Below are 24,751 nucleotides of genomic sequence, written 5' to 3' on the forward strand. Positions count from 1 at the left end.
GTCCTGGGAAGTCGTTGGAGAATTGAGAGTCAAAAAGTGAAATGATCTCATTAAACTGTTTAATGATCTCTGTGGCAGCTCAGTGGAAGATAGGCTGAGAAGGGGGTTAAGGAGAGAATCAGGAAACCTGTTGTAGCCTTTACAGCATCCAGATAAAAAATGTTAGTACTTTGTACTAGGATGACAAAGCAGATGGAGCGGTGAAAATTGGTCTGAAGTGTCATGTTTTGGATGGAGGGTTGAAATGCTTTGGCAGAGACGAAAGAAGAGGGTTGAGAGAGAGAAGAGTCAAGGTTGACTAAATGTAAGTAAATAAAAGAGATAGAAAAAGAATATGGTTTCATTGGCGTGTTGTTCAGTTGCTCTCATGTTCAACAATTTGCAACCCCATGGACTTATCTTAAGAAGTAGAAAAATGTCACCCCCTTTTCTCCATGACGGTTTTATTTGTTCCATCAGCTCTACAATGTCTTTCCAAGGATGATGAATTTCCTTCCGGGTCCACACCAAATGCTCTTCAGTAACTGGGGGAAACTGAAAATGTTTGTTGCCCGTATGATTGAAAACCACAAGAGAGATTGGAATCCTACTGAAGCAAGAGACTTCATTGATGCTTACTTCCAGGAGACAGAAAAAGTGAGGAAACCTGAGTTTTTTCTTAAAATTTTCCTTAAATATTGTCCTTAAAGACCAAATGAAGGGATTCTAATATCTTATTGCTGGTGTAAGAAGTCACCACAAACTTGGTGGCTTAAAACAACCAACATTTATCAAGTCAAGGTGGGGGCAGTACTGGCTCTTTCAAGATTCTAGGGGAAGGAACTAGTGATGGACTTTTCCAGAGTCTACAGGTTGCCTTTACTCCTTGAATGACTCATGACCCCTTCCTCCATCTTCAAAAGCCATCAATATAGCATTTTTTTCTGCCACTATCTTCACATCTACTCTTTAAGACTTTCTAGCCTCCCTCTTCTAAAGACTCTTGTGATTATATTGGGCCCACTGGGATAATCCAGAATAATTTTCCCATCAAGAGCCTTATTTCAATATATCTACAGAGTTCTGTCTGCCATATAAAATTCACAGATTCTAGAGTTAAGGACATAGATTTCTTTGTGGGTCATTATTCAGCCTACCACAGGGGAGAAAAAATACTTTGAAGTACACAGTACTTCAAAGAATGTAGGAATATCATTAACTCAAAATTGATGGGACAATTAGAAATACAGAGGTTTAACAGTATTTGGCTTAAGGACTTTGGAAAGACCAAATACTGCCTTTTCATAATACATTCTCTACCCATATCTGAAGGACCTGTATGTACAAGGGATAAAAGTATTATTTCATTATTAGTTGGACAATGCCCAGTCTCCTTCCTACCCCTTCCCCCAGCTCCCCATTGCAGAACACAGGTAAATCTGAGTCAGATGCCAGAGTTTAGCCTCAGATGGGAGAGATATTTGCCTTCCTCCCTCATCTCTATGTCATCCACGTTTCAATATTACTATAGGAAAAAAGCAAGAAAAAAGTCAAATGGAATGTAAAACCTTTGCCATAGTCATCCCTCTGGTAAACGTATCACTGCATTGGTGATATGTTTGACCCATCAGATTATTTTGACCCATCAGATCATTCATTCCCAGAGTTGGCAGAATGGATTTCTTTCCAACTCCTCTCTTGTTTCACCTTATTGTGATAACATTAATAGAAACATTGATTTCTCTTACGAGGAGGAGACTTCACTTGCTATAAGATATGCAGATATGGGACCACACAGGGAGGAACATTGACACATTGAAGGAAGGTGGTAAAGATGCTGGAGTGCCATGAGGAATGACTGTTGGAATCAGAAAAGTTTAACCTGAAAGGAAAAGATTAATGGGGAGATGTGAAAATTATTGTACTTTAGGGAAATTCAGTTATTATTTCTGTTATTGGTACAAACATTTGTTGAGAATTGATATGTGCCCTTTCCTACTCACATAATTCATAATTCCAGCTTAAGAGGTGAGTATTGTTATGTCTGTTTTGTGGAACAGGAATCTGAAACACAGAAAGTTTTATTAGCTTGCTCAAGTCAGGAAACCAGATCTGAAAGAGACACGTGCACCCCAATGTTCATTGCAGCACTGTTTATAATAGCCAGGACATGGAAGCAACCTAGATGCCCATCAGCAGATGAATGGATAAGGAAGCTGTGGTACATATACACCATGGAATATTACTCAGCTGTTAAAAAGAATTCATTTGAATCAGTTCTAATGAGATGGATGAAACTGAAGCCCATTATACAGAGTGAAGTAAGCCAGAAAGATAAAGAACATTACAGTATACTAACACATATATATGAAATTTAGAAAGATGGTAACGATAACCCTATATGCAAAACAGAAAAAGAGACACAGAAGTAAAAACAGACTTTTGAACTCTGTGGGAGAAGGTGAGGGTGGGATGTTTCGAAAGAACAGCATGTATATTATCTATGGTGAAACAGATCACCAGCCCAGGTTGGATGCATAAGACAAGTGCTCGGGCCTGGTGCACTGGGAGGACCCAGAGGAGTCGGGTGGAGAGGGAGGTGGGAGGAGGGATCGGCATGGGGAATATGTGTAACTCTATGGCTGATTCATGTCAATGTATGACAAAACCCACTGAAATGTTGTGAAGTAATTAGCCTCCAACTAATAAAAAAAAAAGAAAAAAAAACTTGCTCAAGTCATACAAATGGTGAATGGTGTCACTAATATTGGAACCCAAGGCTGTTTGCCAGTGTAATAATAGATTCTGCCTAATTATGGGTGTAAAAATTAGTTGTCTTTTTTGTCCACCAAAACTAGCAAAAGCTTCCAGCCCTAGGGGCAATGATATTCCAGTAATAAATCTCTGCCTCATGAGACAGCCAAAGGGAAAGTTATTTCTCCTGGAGCAGTTTCTCCTTCATGTTCTCTTTAGGATGAAGCCCCGTGTGTTGTGGCAACTAAGAACCGTCTCAATAAACCAATAATCACTGTGCTTTCTAGCATAAGGGCAATTCTGCTTCAAGTTTCCATGAAGAAAACCTTATCTACAGCACCCTGGACCTCTTCTTTGCTGGAACAGAGACAACTTCAACCACCTTGCGCTGGGGTCTGCTGTACATGGCTCTGTACCCTAAAATCCAAGGTGAGCAGTTGAGTGGGTGGGCCTAGGCTGGGTCATAATGGGGCTTCCTCAAGAATATACAAATGGGGCAAAGAAGGTCTCTTCAATAAGTGCTGCTGGGAAAACTGGACAGCTACGTGTAAAAGAATGACATTACAACCCTTCCTAACACCATACACAAAGATAAACTCAAAATGTAGTAAAGACCTAAATGTAAGACCAGAAACTATAAAATTCTTAGAGGAAAACATAGGCAGAACACTCTGTGACACAAATCACAGCAAGGTCCTCTATGACCCACCTCCTAGAGTAATGGAAATCAAAACAAAAATTAAAAAGTGGGGGCCTAATTAGACTTAAAAGCTTTTTCACAGCAAAGGAAACTATAAACAAGGTGAAAAGACAACCCTCAGGATGGGAAAAAAATAATAGCAAATGAAACAACTGACAAAAGATTAATTTCAAATATATAAGCAGCTCATACAAACCAATAACAGAAAAGCAAAAATCCAATTAAAAAGTGGCAAAAGACCTTAACAGACATTTTTCCAAAGAAGACTTAGAGATGGCTAACAAACCCCTGAAAAAATGGTCAAGATTGCTCATTATTAGAGAAATGCAAATCAAAACTACGAGATATCACCTCACACTGGTCAGAATGGCCATCATTGAGAAATCTACAAACTATAAAAGCTGGAGAGGTTATAGAGAAAAGGGAACCCTCTTGTGCTGTTGATGGGAATGTAAATTGATACAACCACTATGGAGAACAGTACGGAGATTCCTTAAAAAACTAGGAATAAAGCCACCATATGACCCAATAGTCCCATCGCTAGGCATATACCCTGGGGAAACCAAAATTGGAAAAGACACATGTACCCCAGTGTTCATTGCAGTTCTATTTTCAACAGCTAGGACATGGAAGCAACCTAGATGTCCATGAACAGATGGATGGATAAAGAAGCTGTGGTACATATATACAATGAAATATTACTCAGCCATAAAAAGGAATTTGAGTCAGTCCTAATGAGGTGGATGAACCTAGAGCCTATTATACAGAGTGAAGTAAGTCAGAAAGAGAAAAATGTCATATACTAATGCATATATATGGAATCTAGAAAGATGGTTCTGATGAACCTATTTGGAGAGCAGCAGTGGAGACACAGACATTGAGAACAGATTATGGACATGGCTGGGAGGGGAGAAAGGAGAGGGTGGGATATGTGGAGAGAGTAACATGGAAATATGCAATATCATATGAAAATAGATACCCAGTGGAATAGGAATTTGCTGCATGACACAGGAAACTCAAACTGGGGCTCTGTAACCACCTAGATAGTTGAGATGGGAGGGTGGTGGGAGGGATGTTCAGGTGTGGGGGACATGGGTAAACGTATGGCTAATTCATGTTGATGTTTGGTAGATACCAACACAATACAAAAGCAATTATCCTTCAATTAAAAATAAATAATTTTTTTAAAGGAAAAAAGAAAAAAAGATTGGGGCCTCCTGGAACACTGTCCAAAAGTAAGGCCAGAGGATAGATAGCATGGTAGGATGGAGAGATAGGTAAGACAGGTGGACTTGAGAATGGGCGCCTGCTTCAGTTTTCTGCCAGAATTGGGATGGGTTCACATAACACAGATATAACAGAGAGCCCCTGCCCTCAGGAAACTCACTGTCCAGTGGGGAAAACAGTGAAGTCCACTGCCATTGTGGTGAGTTCCAGGAAGGAGCTCCATCCCACTCACATATGAAATCTGGTAGCAGTCTTCCATCCTTTACAAGTAGTGTTTTCCAGCACCCTGTGGACAGTGCTCACAGTCCTTCATCTGGTATATCATGAGCTCTGCTGTGCCTCTTTTCTACCTGTCCAGCCTGCATAGGGGCTTCAGGAAGTCACAGGTCATTTAATTTCACTGTCCTTATTTGTGCCTCTGGACCGTCACACCTGCTGTTCCCTAGAAGAATAATCAAGAATGTATTTCCCTAATTTCTGTATACAGTAAACCCTTAGCTATGCTTGAAGAGTCTACTCAACATAGCTTCCAAGTGTTTCTCCACACTTCTGGGAAAATACTAGCATTACCTTTCTTTAAAGATGACCTAATTAACCTCCATTAGTTTGCTTATAGCGTGTTATTTATATATCTTCCCCAGAGACTGTAGTCCTTTCAAGGACAGTGACTGTGTTAGAATCATTTTTCATTTTCTAGCTACTCCCCCAACAGTTTAAGCACATGTAGGATAGAAACTATTGTGATAAATTTTTGCAAACTGTGGGTAAAAGTTCATTAATAGGACATAGAGTCAATTTAGTGAATCAAGACCAACTTTTTGCCCTAAATTAAAAAGAAAAAAATAGATTAGTAAAATCAGAGTGCTTTCTGTGTACTAAGGATAATGCTTTTTCATGAAACTTTCTTTCCTTAAACAGATGAATAAATGTTTGTTTTATATGTGTGTGTTTATTTTTGTTTATGTGCCCTGAGTCATGCACTTGTAAAATGCACTTATTTGTGAATTATGGGCTTCCCTGATGGCTCAGTGGTAAAGAATCCACCTGCAAATGCAGGAGATGCAAATTCTATCCCTGGGTTGGGAAGATCCCCTGGAGAAGGAAATGGCAACCCACTCCAGTATTTTTGCCTGGGGAATTCCATGGACCAAAGAGCCTGGTGGGCTACAGTCCATAGAGTCACAAGGGTCAGACAGGATTTAGCAACTAAAGAACTGTGAATTACAGTAAAAGCCACCTAGTTAGGATATAGTTATAGCTTCCCTATAAAAGCCTCCAAAATAATAATGGCTTAAGATGGCATAAGGAGAAGGAAATGGCATCCCACTCCAGTGTTCTTACCTGGAGAAGCCCAGGGACGGGGGAGCCTGGTGGGCTGCTGTCTATGGGGTCGCACAGAGTCGGACACAACTGAAGTGACTTAGCAGCAGCAGCAGCAGCAAGATGGCATGAAAGTGGATACAACCCAAATGTCTATCAGTGGATGAATGGATAAGCAAAATGTGGAATGCAATGAAATATTCATCCTTAAAAATGAAACATTTTGACACATGCTACATACAACATGGTGAACTTTAAGGACATTATGCTAAACTCAATAATCCAATCAAAAAGAACAAACTATATGATTCTGTTCATCTGAGGTATCTGGAACAGTTGAACTCATAGAAAGCGAAAGTAAAATGGTGGTTGTTAGACTCCAGGGTTAGAGCCTGGAGTTAGTGCAAATGGGAGTTCTGGTTCAGTGAGTATAGTTTTGGTTTTGCAAGACAAAAATTTCCGGAGATTGGTTGTACAATGATGTGAATATACTTAACATTATTAAACCACACACTTTAAAGTGGCTAAGATAAGTAAGTTATATATTATGTGTATTTTACCACAATTTTAAAAGTTTCTAAATGTTCAGTAAAAAAAGTTTATTTTTCTCTCAATTCAAAAACTCTTAAACTAGACTCTGCAGAACCTTTTGGGTCCAAACTGCTTCCCGTGTGTTGCTCTGTTATGTCTAGAATGGCACCCTTGTTGGGACTCACAGATGGCTCACCCCTATGGCTGCCTTTCCACCAGCAGGAAGGGGAGGAGGAGGAAGCACATGCCTTTCCTTTTAGGGCATGTTCCGAGCATTAAACATTCCCTCTACTTACACTCTCTTGGCCGGAACTTAGTCACAAGGGGATCTGGGAAATGTAGTCTTTAGCTGAGGAACCAGGTATCCAAATCAAATATTTATTATTGTAGAAAAAGAGGAAAACAAATATTGGGGCATAGTTAACAGGGTTTTGTTGTTGTTGGATGCTTCCCTAAATCAGTTCATGTAAATCGAAAATTTCCTAAAGGTGAAACTTGATTCATCCTCACTAATAAGAAGAGAAACCAGAGGCTCAAAGAGCTCCAGGAACTTGCCGCGGGACTAGGATTGAGCAAGAATTTGCCACCAGATTTGTCTCACACCAGGGCCCACTTCCCACTCACATACCTCCCTGAGGAGGTTGTCCAGAGACCCTACTATAGCTTTAGTCATTTTGTTTTTCAATCGCTGAGCCATGTCCAAGTCTTTGCCACCCATAGATTATAGCACACCAGGCTTCCCTGTCCCTCACTATTACTGGAGTTTGCTCAAACTCATTTCCATTGAGTCAGTGATGCCATCTAACCATCTCATCCTCTGTCGCTCACTTCTCTTCCTGCCCTCAATCTTTCCCAGCAACAGGGTCTTTTCTGTGAGTCAGCTCTTTGCATCAAGTGGCCAAAACACTAGAGCTTAAGTATCATTCCTTCCAATGAATATTCAGGGTTGATTTCATCCAGCCCAGCATTTCGCATAATGTATTCTGAATTTAAGTTAAATAAGCAGGGGTGATGCTATAAAGCCTTAATGTACTCCTTTAGCATTTTTTTATCCTGATTATTCCTTCCTTAGCTTAACTGGCCTCTAGGAAACTTATAGAAAAATAGAATAATGAAACCTCCTGTGCTTTTCCAGAAAAAGTCCAAGCTGAAATCGATAAGGTGCTTGGCGAGTCACGACAACCGAGCATGGCTGCACGAGAGTCCATGCCCTACACCAACGCTGTCATCCACGAGGTGCAGAGAATGGGGAACATCCTCCCTCTGAACGTGCCCAGGGAGGTGACAGTGGACACCATCCTGGCTGGATACCACCTGCCCAAGGTAATTAGGGGCTCACATCAACAGCCTCAGATCTCCAAACTCATATTTGTAAATGGTGGGAATATCTCAATTGGAAAAGCATTCTTATTCTAGAGAGTTACTTACATGGGAAGAGAAATATATTATGCCTGATGAAATACTAGTTTTGTTCCCTAAGTGTGAGCTTAGAAAGTTAGTTCAACTGGATGTTAACAGGTATTTTAAAGGAGGGGGGAGATTCCTAAGTCAGCTGTGATTAGGCAGAACCAGGCTTTTTTGCATGGGGTTTCTCATTGTTCTACTCTGATGTGAGCTGTAAATCTGTGTGGGGATACAGAAGGCAGCAGTTCTCAGGCTCAGACTTTGTCATGAGGTCCTTTCCTTTGCCTTGGGAGTGCTTCTGACAAGATAGAGACCTGCTAGGTTTATTTTAGACAATTGTGCTTTGCAGTGCTGGAATGTTGAAAAATGAGGGACTTTTGAGACCACCTGAACCAACATCACATTCATTCTGGTGTTTCTAACATACTATCCCCACAGGTGTTTTTTTGTTTTGTTTTGTTTTGTTTTGTTTTATCTTTGACTTACAGACCCTTGATGACACTGCCTCACAAAGGAAAGCAATCCAAGTACGTTCAGTATTAAATATCAGAATAGGAGAGGAAGGAGGAACCAATGCTTTTTAAGTAGTGATTATGTACTGCGGACTATATATGTTATTTCAAAATGTCTGAATCAGTCCTTAGAATAATTCCGTTATCTAATTTTATAAATCTGAAAGCCGGGGCTTGGAGAGTAATTAATTAACCTCTCAGCTACAGGCACAAGAGTTGGGTTCCAGAAACGGAACTTTTCTGTTTCCCAGGCTCATCTTTTTTTGTACTACACCATGATCTCTCCACAGGAGTTGCTTTCCTTTGATTTTAAAAGAGTCTCCGTGAAACATTTCTCAGTGCTGCTAAGTCACTTCAGTCGTGTCCAACTCTGTGCTACCCCATCCCTGGGATTCTCCAGGCAAGAACACTGGAGTGGGTTGCCATTTCCTTCTCCAATGCATAAAAGTGAAAAGTGAAAAGTGAAATGTGAAAGTGAAGTTGCTCAGTCATGTCTGACTTCGCGACCACATGGACTGCAGCCTACCAGACTCCTCCGTCCATGGGATTTTCCAGGCAAGAGTACTGGAGTGGGGTGCCATTGCCTTCTCCGATTGAATTTAATGGGGACCCATTTCTCAGTGGGTCCCCATTAAATTTCCTGCCCTCCCAAAGGACATTCTGCTCTCACTCGCCACCCCCCGCCCCGCGAGGATCGCAGGTGACAGCTCTCCTGTGCCGCCTAGTGTCCGCTCTGTGCACTGCACATATACAGTTCCCTTTCTCACAACCTTGGTGAGCCTCTGTGGATCCATTCTAGTCTGTCTAAATTGCTCTGTGCGTGTTGTACCTGGGGACAATCTCAAGGCAAAGCCAAAGGAAATTCTGCATTGTCCATCCCTTAGTCACTAGCCCAGCAGAACCAGGAATAGCAGCTATTCCTGCCATGATTGCTTTACTGTATTAGTTTGGTGCAAATGTAATTGCTATTTTGACCATGAATTTTAAATCATGGTAACTAGGCTGAAATCATTGTAACTAGGCTTTAAGAAAAGGCAGAGGAACCAGAGGTCAAATTGCCAACATCCACTGGATCATCAAAAAAGCAAGAGAGTTCCAGAAAAGCATCTATTTCTGCTTTATTGACTATGACAAAGCCTTTGACTGTGTGTATCACAATAAACTGTGGAAAATTCTGAAAGAGATGGGAATCCCAGACCACCTGATCTGCCTCTTGAGAAATCTGTATGCAGGTCAGGAAGTAACAGTTAGAACTGGACATGGAACAACAGACTGGTTCCAAATAGGAAAAGGAGTATGTCAAGGCTGTGTATTGTCACCCTGCTTATTTAACTTCTATGCAGAGTACATCATGAGAAACGCTGGGCTGGAAGAAGCACAAGCTGGAATCAAGATTGCTGTGGGAAATATCAATAACCTCAGACATACAGATGACACCACCCTTATGGCAGAAAGTGAAGAGGAACTAAAAAGCCTCTTGATGAAAGTGAAAGAGGAGAGTGAAAAAGTTGGCTTAAAGCTCAACATTCAGAAAACTAACATCATGGCATCTGGTCCCATCACTTCATGGCAAATAGATGGGGAAACAGTGGAAATGGTGTCAGACTTTATTTTGGGGGGCTCCAAAATCAATGCAGATGGTGATTGCAACCATGAAGTTAAAAGACACTTATTCCTTGGAAGAAAAGTTATAACCAACCTAGACAGCATATTAAAAAGCAGAGACATTACTTTGCCAACAAAGGTCCATGTGGTCAAGGCTATGGTTTTTCCAGTGGTCATGTATGGATGTGAGAGTTGGACTATAAAGAAAGCTGAGCACCAAAGAATTGATGCTTTTGAACTGTGGTGTTGGAGAAGACTCTTGAGAGTCCCTTGGACTGCAAGGAGACCCAACTAGTCTATCCTAAAAGAAATCAGTCCTGAATATTCATTGAAAGAACTGATGTTGAAGCTGAAACTCTAATACTTTGGCCACCTGATGCGAAGAACTGACTCATTCGAAAAGACCCTGATGCTGGGAAAGATTGAAGGTGGGAGAAGTGGACAACAGAGGATGAGATGGTTGGATGGCATCACTGACTCAGTGGACATGAGTTTGGGTAAAACTCCAGGAGTTGGTGATGGACAAGGAGGTCTGGCGTGCTGCAGTCCATCGGGTTGCAAAGAGTTGGACACGATTGAGTAAATGAACTGAACTGAAGTGAACTAGGCTCAAACACATCTTTATTAATCAAAGTAGGAACCATTACAGTCAACACATTTTTGCTAATGAGAAATAAGTTTACTTTTTCCTGTAGTGTAAAAATCTGTCCTTTGGGACTCTTAGCAAGCATTTTCTGCCTCTTACTAGTTATGGAAGCATTTTCCCTGCAAAAAGTTACCAGCATACTTGAGGAAGTGGTAGTTGGTTGGCTACCGAGGTCCGGTGAATATGGTGTATGAGGCAAAACTTTGTAGCCCAATTCATTCAGCTTTTGAAGTATGCAACATGCAGTCAGTTGTTGTCATGGAGAAGAATTGGGCCCAATCTGTTGACTAATCCCAGCTGCAGACATTGCAGTTTTCAGTGTATCTCACTGATTTGCTGAGCATGCTTCTCAAATGTAATGTTTTTGCTGGAATTCAGAAGGCTGTAGTGGATCAGACAAGCAGCAGACCACCAAACAGTGACTGACATTTTTTCGGTGCAAGTTTGGGTTTGGGAAATGCTTTGGAGCTTCTTCTAGATCCAGCCACTGAGCTGGTCATCACCTGTCATATAAAACCCACTTTTTGTCGCATATCACCATTCAATCGAGAAATGGTTTGTTGTTGTGTAGATGAAGCAAAGATGACACTTCAAAATGATGATTTTTTTTTATTTGCAGTCAACTCGTGAGGTACCTACTTATCGAGCTTTTTCACGTTTCCAATTTGCTTCAAATGCCAAGTGACCATAGAATGGTTGACACTGAGTTCTTCTGCAACTTCTCTTATAGTTGTAAGAGGATCAGCTTAGATGATTGCTCTCCAACAGTCATCTACTTCCAATGGCCAGCCACTCCTCATCTTCAAGACTCTCACTTGTCTCCTTTGCAAAACTTCTTGAACCACCATTGCACTGTATATTCATTAGCAGTTCCTGGACCAAATGCATTGCTGATGCTGCAAGTTGTCTCTGCTGCTTTATGACCCACTCTGACCCATAAGAAAATTGCTCACATTTGCTTTTTGTCTAACATTATTTCCATAGTCTAAAATAAATAGAAAATACACAGCAAGTAATAAGTCATTAGCAAAAAAAAAAACATAAAGCAAGAAATGTGCATGAAAATGATGTATAACATAACCACATTTAAGAATGTATTCCAAGGTCAAAGGGCAAAATTCAGCAGTGCAAAACTACAATTACTTTTGCACCAACCTAATATTTTCTTGCTAATTGATCATTTGTGGTTGAAGGCTGGTGGTGGTGGTTTAGTTGCTAAGTCATGTGTGACTCTTGCTGAGGTCTAAATTATTTCTCAGGTGATCTTTGTATTTTTATGGCAATTCAGTTAACTCCAGGAAACCATCCCAGATCAGTAGACTTGTCCTGACATTGATTATTAATGTTGACTTAAAAAATCATCCTGAAAATTAAAAGATCCCGTTGGCTATGTTGTAGAGGGGTCATAACTTTGATGTCAAATGTCCTAATTCAAATCATTTTTCTACTTCCTTCCACCCTGTGACTCTGGGCGTCTTATTCCACCTCTCAGAGCTTTAAAATCTTTATCTGTGAGAATGCATTTAAATACATCTCACAGATGAACATGCAATGAGGTCATGCATGAATATTAGAATATATATATAAGGTTAAATAGAATATTTAACCTTGTGCTTACTATAGAAAGTTCTCAAAATAGCACATATTATTCTTTATTAATTCATCAGATGTTCATTAAACACCTAAAATGTTTAAACCTCAGAGAACAACTCAGAAGAAAATAATCATGCAAGTTTATAAGTACAACTCTGATAACTATCCAAAGGAAAAAAATCACTGGTTTCTAGGAAGATGCAGGCTGGCTGCAGTGAGGAGTGGGAGCAGGAGCAGGCAGAGAGGACTTCCCAAAGGAAGTGATGTTTGCACAGAGGATTAAAGGATGGTTAAGAGTTAACTCAGTGACAAAATGGGAAGGAAGGACGTTCCAGGCAAAGGTGAACAGCATGTAAAAAGGCACAGAAGTGAATGGGGAAATGTAGCATGTTTGAGAAACTGAAAGAAGCTTGATGTAGTAGGAGTGCAGACAGGAGGGTGACTCAGATAGGGAGCAGGTGATGTGGCCTTCATCCAAGAGTGATGGGAGTTACTGAAGGGTATCTATCACGTTCCAGGTGTGGTGGGTAGATAGGAGTGAAATGGTTAAATCTTATTCAAAGCTAACTCAGCTTTCATCATGTAGAGCACATTGAAGGGGAAGAGAGAATATGGCCATAGGCAGGGATATTACAGGAGGATAGCCAAGCGAGGTGGTAGCCTGAATCAGGTGGCAGTGGTGGACACAAAATGGAGTAACAGGATCAAGAGAAATTTCTAAAAATTGACCAGCCTGGCTGAAGCATTGGTTGAAGGAAGAATGGGGAAAAGGGACGCATTATGGAAGATGCCTAGGTTTTTTGCTCAGTATCTGGAAGAACAGCAGTTCCTTTTGCTGAGTGACCTCATTCTATTATTAAACCCTCTGTAGAACAGACCAGACATTGGAAGGAAGCAAATGGGAGATGTCTCTCTATTCTCTTATTGATGCAAATGTGTTCCCTCCCAAGTTCTACACTGACATGTCCCTGCAGAGATCCATTCTGCACTAAGAGCAGTCACGCTTCCCTGATAAATTCCCAGCAGACAATTCCAGTCCATCGTTGTCAGCTGTCCCATGGCGAAGAGCTGGGTCCTAGGGGCTGGCCTCAGAAGGTGGTAGGTCAGGGAGGCTGAGGGAGTTCAGGGTGCTGTCAGCTGTGGTGTGGAGTCCCGGGGGACTGCCGCCCCTCTGCACACATAGGTTGTGTGGGTCAATCCCTGCCTGAGTCTCTTCTGATTTCTCCAGGGCACCATGGTGCTGACCAACCTGACTGCACTGCACAGGGACCCCGCAGAGTGGGCCACGCCTGACACATTCAATCCGGAGCATTTTCTGGAGAATGGACAGTTTAAGAAAAGGGAAGCCTTTCTGCCTTTTTCATTAGGTGAGTATCAAGAAATATGAGTGTGGGAACCCAGAGGCCCTCTCTCAGCCCTTCCCTCCTCTTCTCCCTGGTGTTTTGCTTTAGTTGGCATGTCTCCAGGTTCAACAGAAAAATAAAAGCTCAGCCTAAAAGTTGAGAATTTTTATTCAGGGTGTTACAGAAGACTATATCCCAGGAAGGTGGCCTCTCAGAGAGCTCTTGGGGACTGTTTCCAAAAGGTAAGGAAAGAACCAGGATACTTAGGAGTTCTTGCTGGGGGGAAAAAATAAAAAAAAAACATGTAATCAAACATCATAAGATTTTGCTCGTCACACACACACAAAAAGACCAGACATTTCAAGTTAATGATTTTAGTGCCTTTCTTTTTATGGGAAGATGCAAAAGTCTGGGCTCACTGAAATTATTCCTTTATGTGCATCCTAACACTGTAGAGCCAGTATCCTCTTTTTTTTCCATCCTGAATTCCACTCAGAGCACAGCACTGGGGGCAGCTGTAGTGGCTGAGGGCTCTGTGGGGAGCAGCACTCTTTCTTTACCAGAGTGGCAGGCAACAGTGTTCAGTCCACACCGTAGGGTCCCCTCCAGAGTGACTCTCTTGCTGTTGGTTGCACCTCAGGATTCCCTGGGTGGAGCATCACCAGGACTCATGCCTTTACTTCCTAAGCCCTGGCTTGACTCTGATGAAGATTTCAGCTTCACGTTATGCTGGCCCCAGAATGCTGAAACAAGAGCTCAGACCCTTCCTGTCGCCCAGAGAGAAGGTTGAACACTTGCCTTCCTCACAGAGTTTTAAATGTTCAAAGATCTTTTTAGGGCAACCCATTCACACACAACTAGAGTCAATTGCTAGGAGAGGATGAGGAAGGGGCAAGGAAAGGGGCTACTTGCTTCTCATTATGGGCATCACAAGTAACTCTAAGTGCCGCAGGCTTAACTAAATGGGATTCTACTCTATCACTGGTCCCTAAGAAGTCCTTTTACTGTTTTAAATTCTAATGACTCTTTAAATGACTATTCAATACATTTACAGAGTATACAATTTGAAAGGTATGAAAGAAGGTGCAGTGAATGAAGACTCCTGGGTTTCCAAACCAGCCAGTTCCAAAAGAGTATTTTAATTTATAACATTGTAAAATGAATGACAAAAATTTTAGTATATTTCACATACTAAGTTACGTAGGTTGCAGAGATCATTTCAAATGAATTTCCAATTTCTTAATTCTGTTAAGTGTTTCCTGGGCATATATTATGTATCAGACATTCTGCCCTGAGGATATGATAATGAAGTAGAAAAAAAAATATCTTAAAAAGTGTGTGTTCCAGTTCTGTAAAGCAAGTGTCCTTCAATTAAAAAAATAAATTTAATTGTTGTAAAAAGTAAAAAAGCTTGTGTTCTACTGTAACCTTACAAAGTTCAAATTCTATTCACCATGTTTAGGGATATGGAACAAAACTGGAGCTTAGCAGGGTCAACTACTGTGTCTGCAGTCATAAAACTCACAAGACAGAGCTAGAACTCAGTGTTGACCAAGTTTATCAAATACTGAAGCCTGTGTTCTTTCTAGCAGCGTCTCCCTCCAAAACAGTAACTAAATATTACAATGAGTTGGCACTGTGGCATTTATAGTAGTTTTCTTATCACTGATTTAAATTAAATATAGATTGATTTTCTACAACAGTATTATTTTGCTGATCTTACCACAAAGGCACAGAGAGGGAGGGACTGGAATTTGTCCGTGTAGAAGTGATGCAGAGCCCAGGCTGTAGGACACTGTCCTGCGTGTATCTGAACTGATTCTGATAGACCTTCTTTGTCTTTCTTCCTCTGGTTCTGTACCACTTTTACATTGGACAAGTCACTTCCTAACATGAAAGCAGACATGAGATGTAGAAATACCTTTCAATCTTCCTGTCTATAAGAGCTTCAGATTTCCTATTATAGGACAAAGTTTCACGTGTATTTTATGCATTTTAATCATTCTAGACTCACAGTTGTTTTTTTTTTGTGGCTTTTTTTTTTTTTTTGCTATTGAGAGTTATAACATACCTTTTTAATTATAGACTTCATTTACAAAGAAATTATCTCATTTAATCCTCACAGCAGCCTAGTTATTAATAGTTAGGCAACGGATCAGTATCTCATTTCTTAATGTAAGGAAACTAAGAATAAGAGAGGACTGTTTCTTATTCAAGATCTTGTGCCCAAAGAATTGTCAGAATGGGGCCTATTCTCAAGTGTCTCATCTAGTGCTCCTTCTTGCATAGTTAAAATGTAATTTACTTGCCCACTTAAAGCCTTTCCATTTTAATATTCACCAAATTCATATCATATGTATCAAGTACTATATTGCTTCATAACAAAGATGACTTAAAACAATCATTGTTGTTGTTGTTCGGTAGCTAAGTTATGTCTGGCTCTTTGTGACCCCGTGGACTGTAGCACAATAGGCTCCTCTGTCCTCCACTGTCTCCTAGAGTTTGCTCACACCCATGTCCATTGAGTCGATGATGCCATCCAACCATCTCATCCTGTTACCCACTTCTCCTGTTCTCAGTCTTTCCCAGCATCTCCTGGGGTTTGCTTGAATTCATATCAATTGAGTCAGCGATACTATCTAACCATCTTATTGTCTACCATCCCCCTTCTCCTTTTACCTTCAATCTTCCCCAGCATCAGGGTTTTTCCAATGAGTCATCTCTTTGCATTAGATGTTCAAAGTATTGGAGTTTCAGCTTCAGTAACAGTCTTTCCAATAAATATTCGGAGTTGATTTCCTTTAGGATTGACTGGTTTGATCCCCTTGCAGCCCAAGGGACTCGCAAGGGTATTTTCCAGCACCACAGTTTCAAAGCATCAGTTCTTCAGCACTCAACCTTCTTTATGTTCCTACGCTTACACCCATACATGACTATTGGAAAAACGATAGCTTTACTGTGTATTACTGCTCCCAAGTCTGCAGTTGAGCTGGGAGCTCGACTTATCTTAGGTTTGTCCTCTTGCCTATTTGGGAGCTGAGCTGACTGAAGACTGAGGGAAGATGACCTCAGCTGAGACAATGAGGGTCTTTTCCAAATTTCCTCCTCCAGCAATCTAGCCCAGCGGGTGTACATGTAGAAGCCAAGACCCCAGGAGGGAGGAAAGTGCACAGTGCCTCCTATGGGCCAGCCTGGGAGCTGGCGACCATCACTCCCACTGCCTTCTGGTGGCCACCATCGGTCACCTATGGGCCCCAGTTCAAGAGAAAGGGAAAGTAGCACAGTTTTCATGGGAAAGGCTATGATATCATGTTGCCAGTGATGTGGGTACAGGGAGATGGGGGGAAATTGGAGCCATTTTTGCAAATAGTTGGTCTCACTATCTGTCCTTTTGCTGAGGAGAATGCAATTGAGAGAAGGCAAGCAATTTGGGGATTTCCTCAGCTGTGGCAGAGTGAGGCCAGCTTAAAAGGTTTCAAGAGATAGAAGAATGCACTGACTTATAAAGTCAACACCACTGTCTTGTGTTCTCACCACACTGCCATCTCTGGAGCATGGTGGCTTTGCCTCATTCTTGATCTGGCACTTTGTAAAAACAGCCTCCCTGAAGGGATGGAATGTGGAGAGCTCCTTCCCTTCTCTGGAAAGGATGATCAGGTGTGGAATTAGGACACATGCATATTATCAAGGCAGATGGCAAAGCTGTTACTGCAAATTAGTGTTTTCTTTTCCTCATTTAAGTTTTTCCCTTTCAATCCAACAAAGCAGCAGACAGCTTCATGAAAGGCAAGAGGCTGAGTCCTCGTTTTTCAAAAAAAATTTTTTAATTCACTGACTCATGGGAGATAAAATCATGAAGAACTTTCCCCCAAAACCCTAGGTCATTTCTGTCGTTTTATTAATGAAGTAATTGACCTGGTTAGTTAATGATGGCCAGTTAGTGGAAGCACCAAGGAGAAGGTCCACATTTCCTGTAGTCCAGGATGAAGCTGTGAGATCAAGTTGCCCTCCTTTTCATGATTTTAAAAGCAAATTCATATAATTCATATCTCCTGTCTTCCTGGTATCCTTACCCAGCCACGTAATATAGTTAGGAGAGCGATTATCTAACATGTTTGACAAGTGAGACATGTTCAGGTCTGTAAGAATAAAGGGTTTACTCATAGCCCAGAGCTGGGTACTGATGAAACGAGTACTGTAACCCTGGTTCCTGATTCCATGGGTCTAGTTTTGTCATATCTGGATTCTTCTAGGAGAATCCTGGGTATTTACAATATAGCTGATCTGGTACTATTTTAACAAAATTCCTCATTGCACTATTTGTGATGGGTAAAGAGATAAGGGGGCTTCCCAAGTGGTGCAGTGGTAAAGAATCCACCTGCCAAAGCAGGAGATGCAAGAGATGCGGGTTCCATGCCTGGGCCAGGAAGATCCCCGGAATAGGAAATGGCAACCCTTTGCAGTATTCTTGCCTGGAAAATTGGACACGACTGAGCACACACATACACACACACAAAGAGATAAGGATGAGGGGAACAGAGATAATTAGATACCCACTGGTGGGAAACAGGCACAAAACAATTTAAGAACAATATGATTCTAAAGCATATTTTAATTTATTCAACACTTTTGCAGAAATTCTCTAGTTTCATTTCCTCAACAGCTCATTACAGGCAAGGACAAAATAGAGACATGCTACATTAACTATTTCTAAGATAGTTTCATTACAAGGGGAAAATACCAAGTAACAGAAGCAACGCCCAGAATTAATTACAGAAAGTAATCCCAGTGATGGTGTGCAGGAGAATCCTTACAAAGAGAGTGAGGAAATATGTCTAATATTAACAAGGGTTTTGTCTGAATTTGCCTTTACATGTTTCACAATTTTTTTTCTTTCTTTGGGAGAAAGTAAGTTATTAAAACACCCATAAGAGAGATGATGAGTAGAGCCCAGTGTGGGGTGTTGTAGCCCAAGTGCGGGAGGAGGGAAGCCTGGAGCAGGTGAACACAGGTGGGATGAGATGGGGCCGGCCCTGCATGGCAGGGAGATTCCCAGTCATAATAGAGGGAATTGTGATGTAGAGAGAAGATGCCTTGTACTTGAGAAACCTTGATCTGACATTTACTTGCTTATACTTTTCAAAAGTTTCTTTTAACAATTGAGAAAAACTACCTAGAATTTTGTTTTTTTGTCTGCTTTAGTCATGATTGTTTGCTAATGGATTTTTAAACAACGTTAGGCTAGTGGCTGGGCCAACTCAGGCCTCACTTCTCTCATGCACACCCTGCACCTTCAGCCTGTGCCTCACCTGTCTGAGCCCTGCAGGCTGGGAGTGTGCGATTGTGTAATTAGCTCGCTGAGCTTTGGTTAACCCAGGTGTGTATGTGTGTGCGTTAGTTGCTCAGTCGTGTCTGACTTTTTGCAGCCCCATGGAGTGTAGCCTGCCAGGTTCTTCCATCCATGGGATTTTCCAGGCAAGAATACTGGAGTGGATTGCCATTTCCTTCTCCATTGGTTAACCCAGGTGGTTGTGCTCAAACAAACTGAATACATAAAGACCCAGAGGCTGACAGGCCCCACCTTTGCTCAGGTTTTACAAGAAGTCATAAAATATTTCAGTCCTTGCTGGTACAGACACCACCTGAACAGATAACTTTTTATTGTCTTTCAGGAAAGAGGATGTGCCTTGGAGAACAATTGGCGAGAACTGAGGTGTTTATTTTTTTTACCTCACTTCTGCAAAAATTTACCTTCAGGCCTCCAGACAGTGAAGAGTTAAGCCTGAAGTTCAGAATGGGCCTGACCCTCTCCCCCGTCAGCCACCGCCTCTGTGCTGTTCCTCGGGCCTGAAGATGCTGAGGAGAGAAGGGGAAGGAAAGCCGGAAGAACGGGCTTGTCACCCCTCAAGGCACGGGCCTGCTCAGAAGTGAGAGGACAGCATCCAGTGACTGGGACAGGTCATAGGAACTGGACTCAGAGGAAACTGGATCCAGACCCCAGCCTTGCCATCTCTAGTGGGGCACTGAGGAAATTAGTTATGTTGAGAGTGGTTTCATTTTCATCCAGAGGATTTAAAGTGGACGATGATTCCTTCTCTAAAAGGAAGAATTGCTGTAAAAACCAGAGGACATAATGGGCGTTAAGTGTCTTGGAAATAAAGTGCGTCATAAAAGTCACAGCTCTGATCTGCCTCCTCCTTCCTTCCTTAGGTAGGGGTTTTCTCTGGCTTGTTGAGATGGCCTGGGTCAAAGTGGTGCCCAATGGTGGATAGGAGTTAGAAGTTGGGCCCTGGGGCAGCCTCTGACCGCGTCCAGATAGGCCCTCACACTTGGTAGCACTGGGCAGGCTTATCCTGCTTCTGCCCCAGACTGGCCCCTGGGAAGTCAGCAGGGCTGGTGGAATTCCTAAGTTACAGGCTGGTTTCTGTGAAGAAGAATGCTCTCTGATTTACCTAACAAAGCCTTGGACTCCAGTGCCAAGAAGAATGTCACCACATTTAACTAAATATGGTAAGCGGATTAGGGGGAAACAAATGGGGAAATATTTTCTATCTTTTAAGCTCCTCCTTACACTTCAGTCCCCTCTCTGGTATTATTTATTCCCAAGCCATTTCATATTGGACTTGACAGTGAGGTGGGTGTGATCTTTTCTCACAAACTGATGTTGGCTTTTGGTTGGCAAGTATTCCCAGCCTAAACAGAACAGCTGAGGCGTGGTAGAATATTTCATAGCAGGAAACTGAAATGCCAGAATCCTGCTCAGCCCTCCTTGTGTGTGGTCACTGAGGGGAGAAAATGGCACCAACTGGAGGCCAGGTCCCACTGACAGTCCCTGGGTTTGGATGCCAACCCCCATGCAGACAGACACCAACAAACCTAGTGAATGGGACTAAACCATTCAAGGTCTTTTTTCTAACATTGCTACACTTAATTAAATAGCTCAGAACAAAAAGGGCCATGAGGTCATTGAGCTTTTCATTCCTGTTGCTTGGGATTCAGAGAAAAGCTAATTCAATAAACACCATTAGAAAGAGAAAGAGACCGGGGCAAGAGAAGGTGAGAGGAGGGACAGAAGGCAAGTGAGAGAGAAAGTGTCTGACTGGAGCTAGCCTGAGCCTGTCAGAGCCGAGAGACTGTCTGGGAGACTTGGTTGTGTTCCTAGAGTTTAGATGGAGAATTTGGTCTAGAATAGAAAGTGAGAACCCTAGCCACCCACCAGAGTGCACTTTCTTTGTAACATCCTGGAAAGTGGCATCTCCGGAAAGCAACCTAAAGGACATTTCTAGAATAAAGCCATTCAAAGCAGACCATGAACTTCTGAACATGAGTCCTTCTCTTCCACTTATTTTTCTCCCAGTCAGATCATCCACATAGAATAGACTGAGAATTGACCAAAATGCTTTTCATTATGTGCGCAGTGGATTTTGTTGACCCATCTCTGAGGTCCATTCCTGCTCTCCTGTGCATTTTCCATGATCCTAGAAGGACAGGACTTTACTTACTTCTTGTGGAATCAATGGAAAACCCTGCACACTCATCCTAATAGATGCAGTGGGACCCAGACTCAAGTAGAATGTGACAACAATTAACCAGAAAACTTGGGGACACAGGATTGGGAGTAGCTGAACTTTCTGACCATGCAAAATGTCTCTTCCTTTCCTCAAAGCTGACTGGAGAGACTCTAAATTATGAACTCTCTTCCTGTCCAAGCATTATACAAGTATTTTGTCATCTGTATTTTTGTAACTCTCTTATTCCTGGTTCATGTGTGGAGCTCCAGCTCCCCTTTCCCGCTGCTGTATTCTAAATTTCCCTGCCTTCTTATTAGGTCATCAGGTGGGTTCACTGTAGGTTACTCTCCTCCCTACTGACCACAGTAGCATTCTGAATCCTTTTGCAGGGCTGCCACATGGTAAAACCCCAGGATGCCCTCATGATGGGCTAGGCGAACAGCATCCTCTGGAGGTGGACCGGGTACAGCCACACATTCCGGGTCAGTGAGCAGGTCCGGGGGGTTTGCTCACTAACTGGGCACGTGGTAGTCTTTGTGCTCTGACACCAGCTCACCTCTTCAGACACATCTCTTAGTACTTCTGCCAAACTGCTTCAGTTCAGTTCAGTTCAGTTCACTCCCTCAGTTGTGTTCGACTCTTTGCAACCCCGTGAATCACAGCACGCCAGGCCTCCCTGTTCATCACAAACTCCCAGAGTTTACTCAAACTCATGCCCATTGAGTCGGTGATGCCATCCAGCCATCTCATCCTATGTCATCCCCTTCTCCTCCTGCCCCCAATCCCTCCCAGCATCAGGGTCTTTTCCAACGAGTCAACTCTTTGCATGAGGTGGCCAAAGTACTGGAGTTTCAGCTTCAGCATCAATCCTTCCAGTGAACACACAGGACTGATCTCCTTTAGGATGGACTTGTTGGATGTCCTTGCAGTCCAAGGGACTCTCAAGAGTCTTCCCCAACACTATAGTTCAAAAGCATCAATTTTTCGGCGCTCAGCTTTCTTCACAGTCCAACTCTCACATCCATACATGACCACTGGAAGAACCATAGCCTTGACCAGATAGACCTTTGTTGGCAAAGTAATGTCTCTGCTTTTTAATATGCTATCTAGATTGGTCATAACTTTCCTTCCAAGGAGTGAGCGTCTTTTAATTTCATGGCTGCATACTCTGCTCGCAGTGATTTTGGAGCCCCAAAAATAAAGTTTGACACTGTTTCCACTGTCTCCCCATCTATTTCCCATGAGGTGATGGGACCAGATGCCATGATCTTAGTTTTCTAAATGTTAAGCTTTAAGCCAACTTTTTCAATCTCCTCTTTCACTTTCATCAAGAGGCCTTTTAGTTTCTCTTCACTTTCTGCCATAAGGGTTGTGTCATCTGCATATCTGAGGTTATTGATATTTCTCCTGGCAATCTTGATTCCAGCTTGTGCTTCATCCAGCCCAGCGTTTCTCATGATGTACTCTGCATATAAGCCAAACTGCTTACCTCCTATCAATTCCCTCCAGGCTAGATCCTTTATCATATTCTTGTCTATCTGTATTTTTCTATAAGAAATATCTAGTTATGTCTGGTAGACTCTGCTTTAATGCCAAATCTTCAATTTTCTGGGCTCTCTCAGCCAGTTAGTTGATACCTTCTTCATTCTCTGAGAAGTCTATTCAGAGGTTTAAATTCCTTATTTCCATATAATCTCCTAAGTGTACTGAGCTCTTCAGAGGTGACTGTTTGTGGCTCCCTTAGGCTCAGTATCTAAGTGGTTGCATAGTAGGCATTCACCAAATGTTTGTTGAACCAAACCAATTGGGGTTGGGATGGGGTGGGGTAGTAGCTCAGTGATTGGGACAGGGCAGACTGATCAATGCTGCCACATGTCAGAGATGTCTGCTATGTGCAGCAGGCCTTTTAAAAGTCTTCATGTCACTCTCTGGAAAATGTTGATCTCAAAGGTTGCTTGCTCAGGTCCCTTCTACTTCCAAAACTCTGACTTATGGGGAGAACTTCTGAAATGGCAAAGTAAGGACATTCTGAAATCTACTTCTCCGTAAAAGCACAGAGAAAACCAGCAAAAGTTCTCATAATCCACATTTCCAGAATTCTGCACATTAAGCAGATTTTATGCAACAACTACAGTATTGCAAGCCAAGTCTTGGAACAACTTGAGCTTCTGTTTAAGGAAAAACTAAAACAAAAGGAGGGCTGAATCTCAGTAGGAGCACGGAGCTCTGGTGACCTGCTCCAGCTTTTCTCTCCGCATCTCTGCAGTCACCTTGAAAAGCAACAGCCTGGCAGCTCTGGCAGTCAAGAAAACCAGGTGCCAAACAGCCACTGGAGCGTGTTCCCCAAAGTCCCTGAGCCCAGACAGCTGTCAGTACTGGACTGTCTGGGAGATCCCTTGAAAGACCCACTCTCAAGGCCTGTATTTTTTTTTTAAATCTTTTTTAATGTGGACTATTTTTTAAAGTCTTTATTGAATTTGTTACAATATTGCTTCTGTTTTTTATGTTTTGGTTTTTTTGGCCACAAGGCATGTACCATCTTAGCTCCCCAACCAGGGATCGAGAATTCACACGTCCTGCATTGGAAGGTGAAATTTTAGCCACTGGATCACCAGGGAAGTCCGTCAGGGCCTGTCTTTACTTAACCTGCCTCCAAGCCCAGCCTGTGTGAACCACACTACAAGGCATGTATTCAAACACATCAGGGACAGTTGGACATTGTTGTAACATGAGGGAGAAATATCAGACATGCTGCCCAGAGGATTAAGAGGGAAAACTGGGGAAGGAGATGTCCACTGGGGCTTCAACAAACTCTGCCATTTTCCTAGGAATTTAGAAAGCTATGTACTTGCAAGGGTTTTCTGCATGCTCAGTAGGAACCTAGGAAGCACTAATTTCATCTCCAGCTGCCCAAACAGGAAGTTTATGCTATTATAGGGTGTGAACTGCCTGCTGAAGTGTTGAAGGCTTAACCCAAATTACATGCAGAGCCCTGAGAGACCATTAGGTTCAAGGCATTTGAGGAGACCTCTGTGCACGCATTTGCTGGAACATGAGGCTAACAGCACAGCATTCAGGTGCCCCATGTGATGAAGAACAGAAATTTTACAGAATTGGTCCAAGAAAGTCACTAAACAGAAAGCAACAAAAACAGTGACAGTCACAATAACAGACTCGTGGTGGTCCAGAGTTTCCTTACTGTATCATTTAAAAGGTCAAATTCTCGACAAAAATTATAACTATGTCAAGAAATAAGAAACTGTGGCCCGCATACCAGGTAAAAAGCAATTAGAAACTATCCCTGAGAAACCCAGACATTAGAAATACTAAACAAACACTTCAAATGAGCAATTTTAACAACTTTAATTATTAATATATTTTAATTAAGATTTAAATTCCTTCACTCGTAGCTCAGTTGGTAAACCATTTGCCTGCAATGCAGGAGACCTGGGTTTGATTCCTGGGTCGGGAAGATCCCCTGGTGAAGGAAGTGACAACCCACTCCAGTATTCTTGCCTGGAGAATCCCATGGACAGAGGAACCTAGCAGACTACAGTCCATGGGATAGCAAGAGTCAGACACAACTTAGCGACTAAACCACTATCACCACCAAAAGACTTTAAGAT

At 42.1% G+C, this 24,751-nt stretch overlaps 1 protein-coding gene across 2 annotated transcripts in view; it reads left to right on the top strand.

The window, feature by feature from the left end:
* Positions 1 to 19,786, top strand: part of LOC136151077 (cytochrome P450 2J2-like) — a 38,063-nt gene extending 18,277 nt beyond the window's left edge. The window contains exons 5-10 of one of the 2 annotated variants that reach the window (XR_010660004.1): positions 460 to 636; positions 3,021 to 3,162; positions 7,647 to 7,834; positions 13,500 to 13,642; positions 18,520 to 18,625; positions 19,287 to 19,393. Coding sequence is in view for 1 of the 2 variants with exons in the window: in XM_065911976.1 (XP_065768048.1) it covers positions 460 to 636; positions 3,021 to 3,162; positions 7,647 to 7,834; positions 13,500 to 13,638; positions 19,287 to 19,465 (825 nt within the window). In the remaining variant the exon portion in view is untranslated. Of the gene's footprint in view, positions 1 to 459; positions 637 to 3,020; positions 3,163 to 7,646; positions 7,835 to 13,499; positions 13,643 to 18,519; positions 18,626 to 19,286 lie in introns of both variants that reach the window. The other variant, XM_065911976.1, reaches the window with a different exon arrangement.
* Positions 19,787 to 24,751: the final 4,965 nt, after the last annotated feature.

Source organism: Muntiacus reevesi, chromosome 1, assembly GCF_963930625.1.
Source record: "Muntiacus reevesi chromosome 1, mMunRee1.1, whole genome shotgun sequence".
In the NCBI taxonomy this organism is placed as follows: Eukaryota; Metazoa; Chordata; class Mammalia; order Artiodactyla; family Cervidae; genus Muntiacus; species Muntiacus reevesi.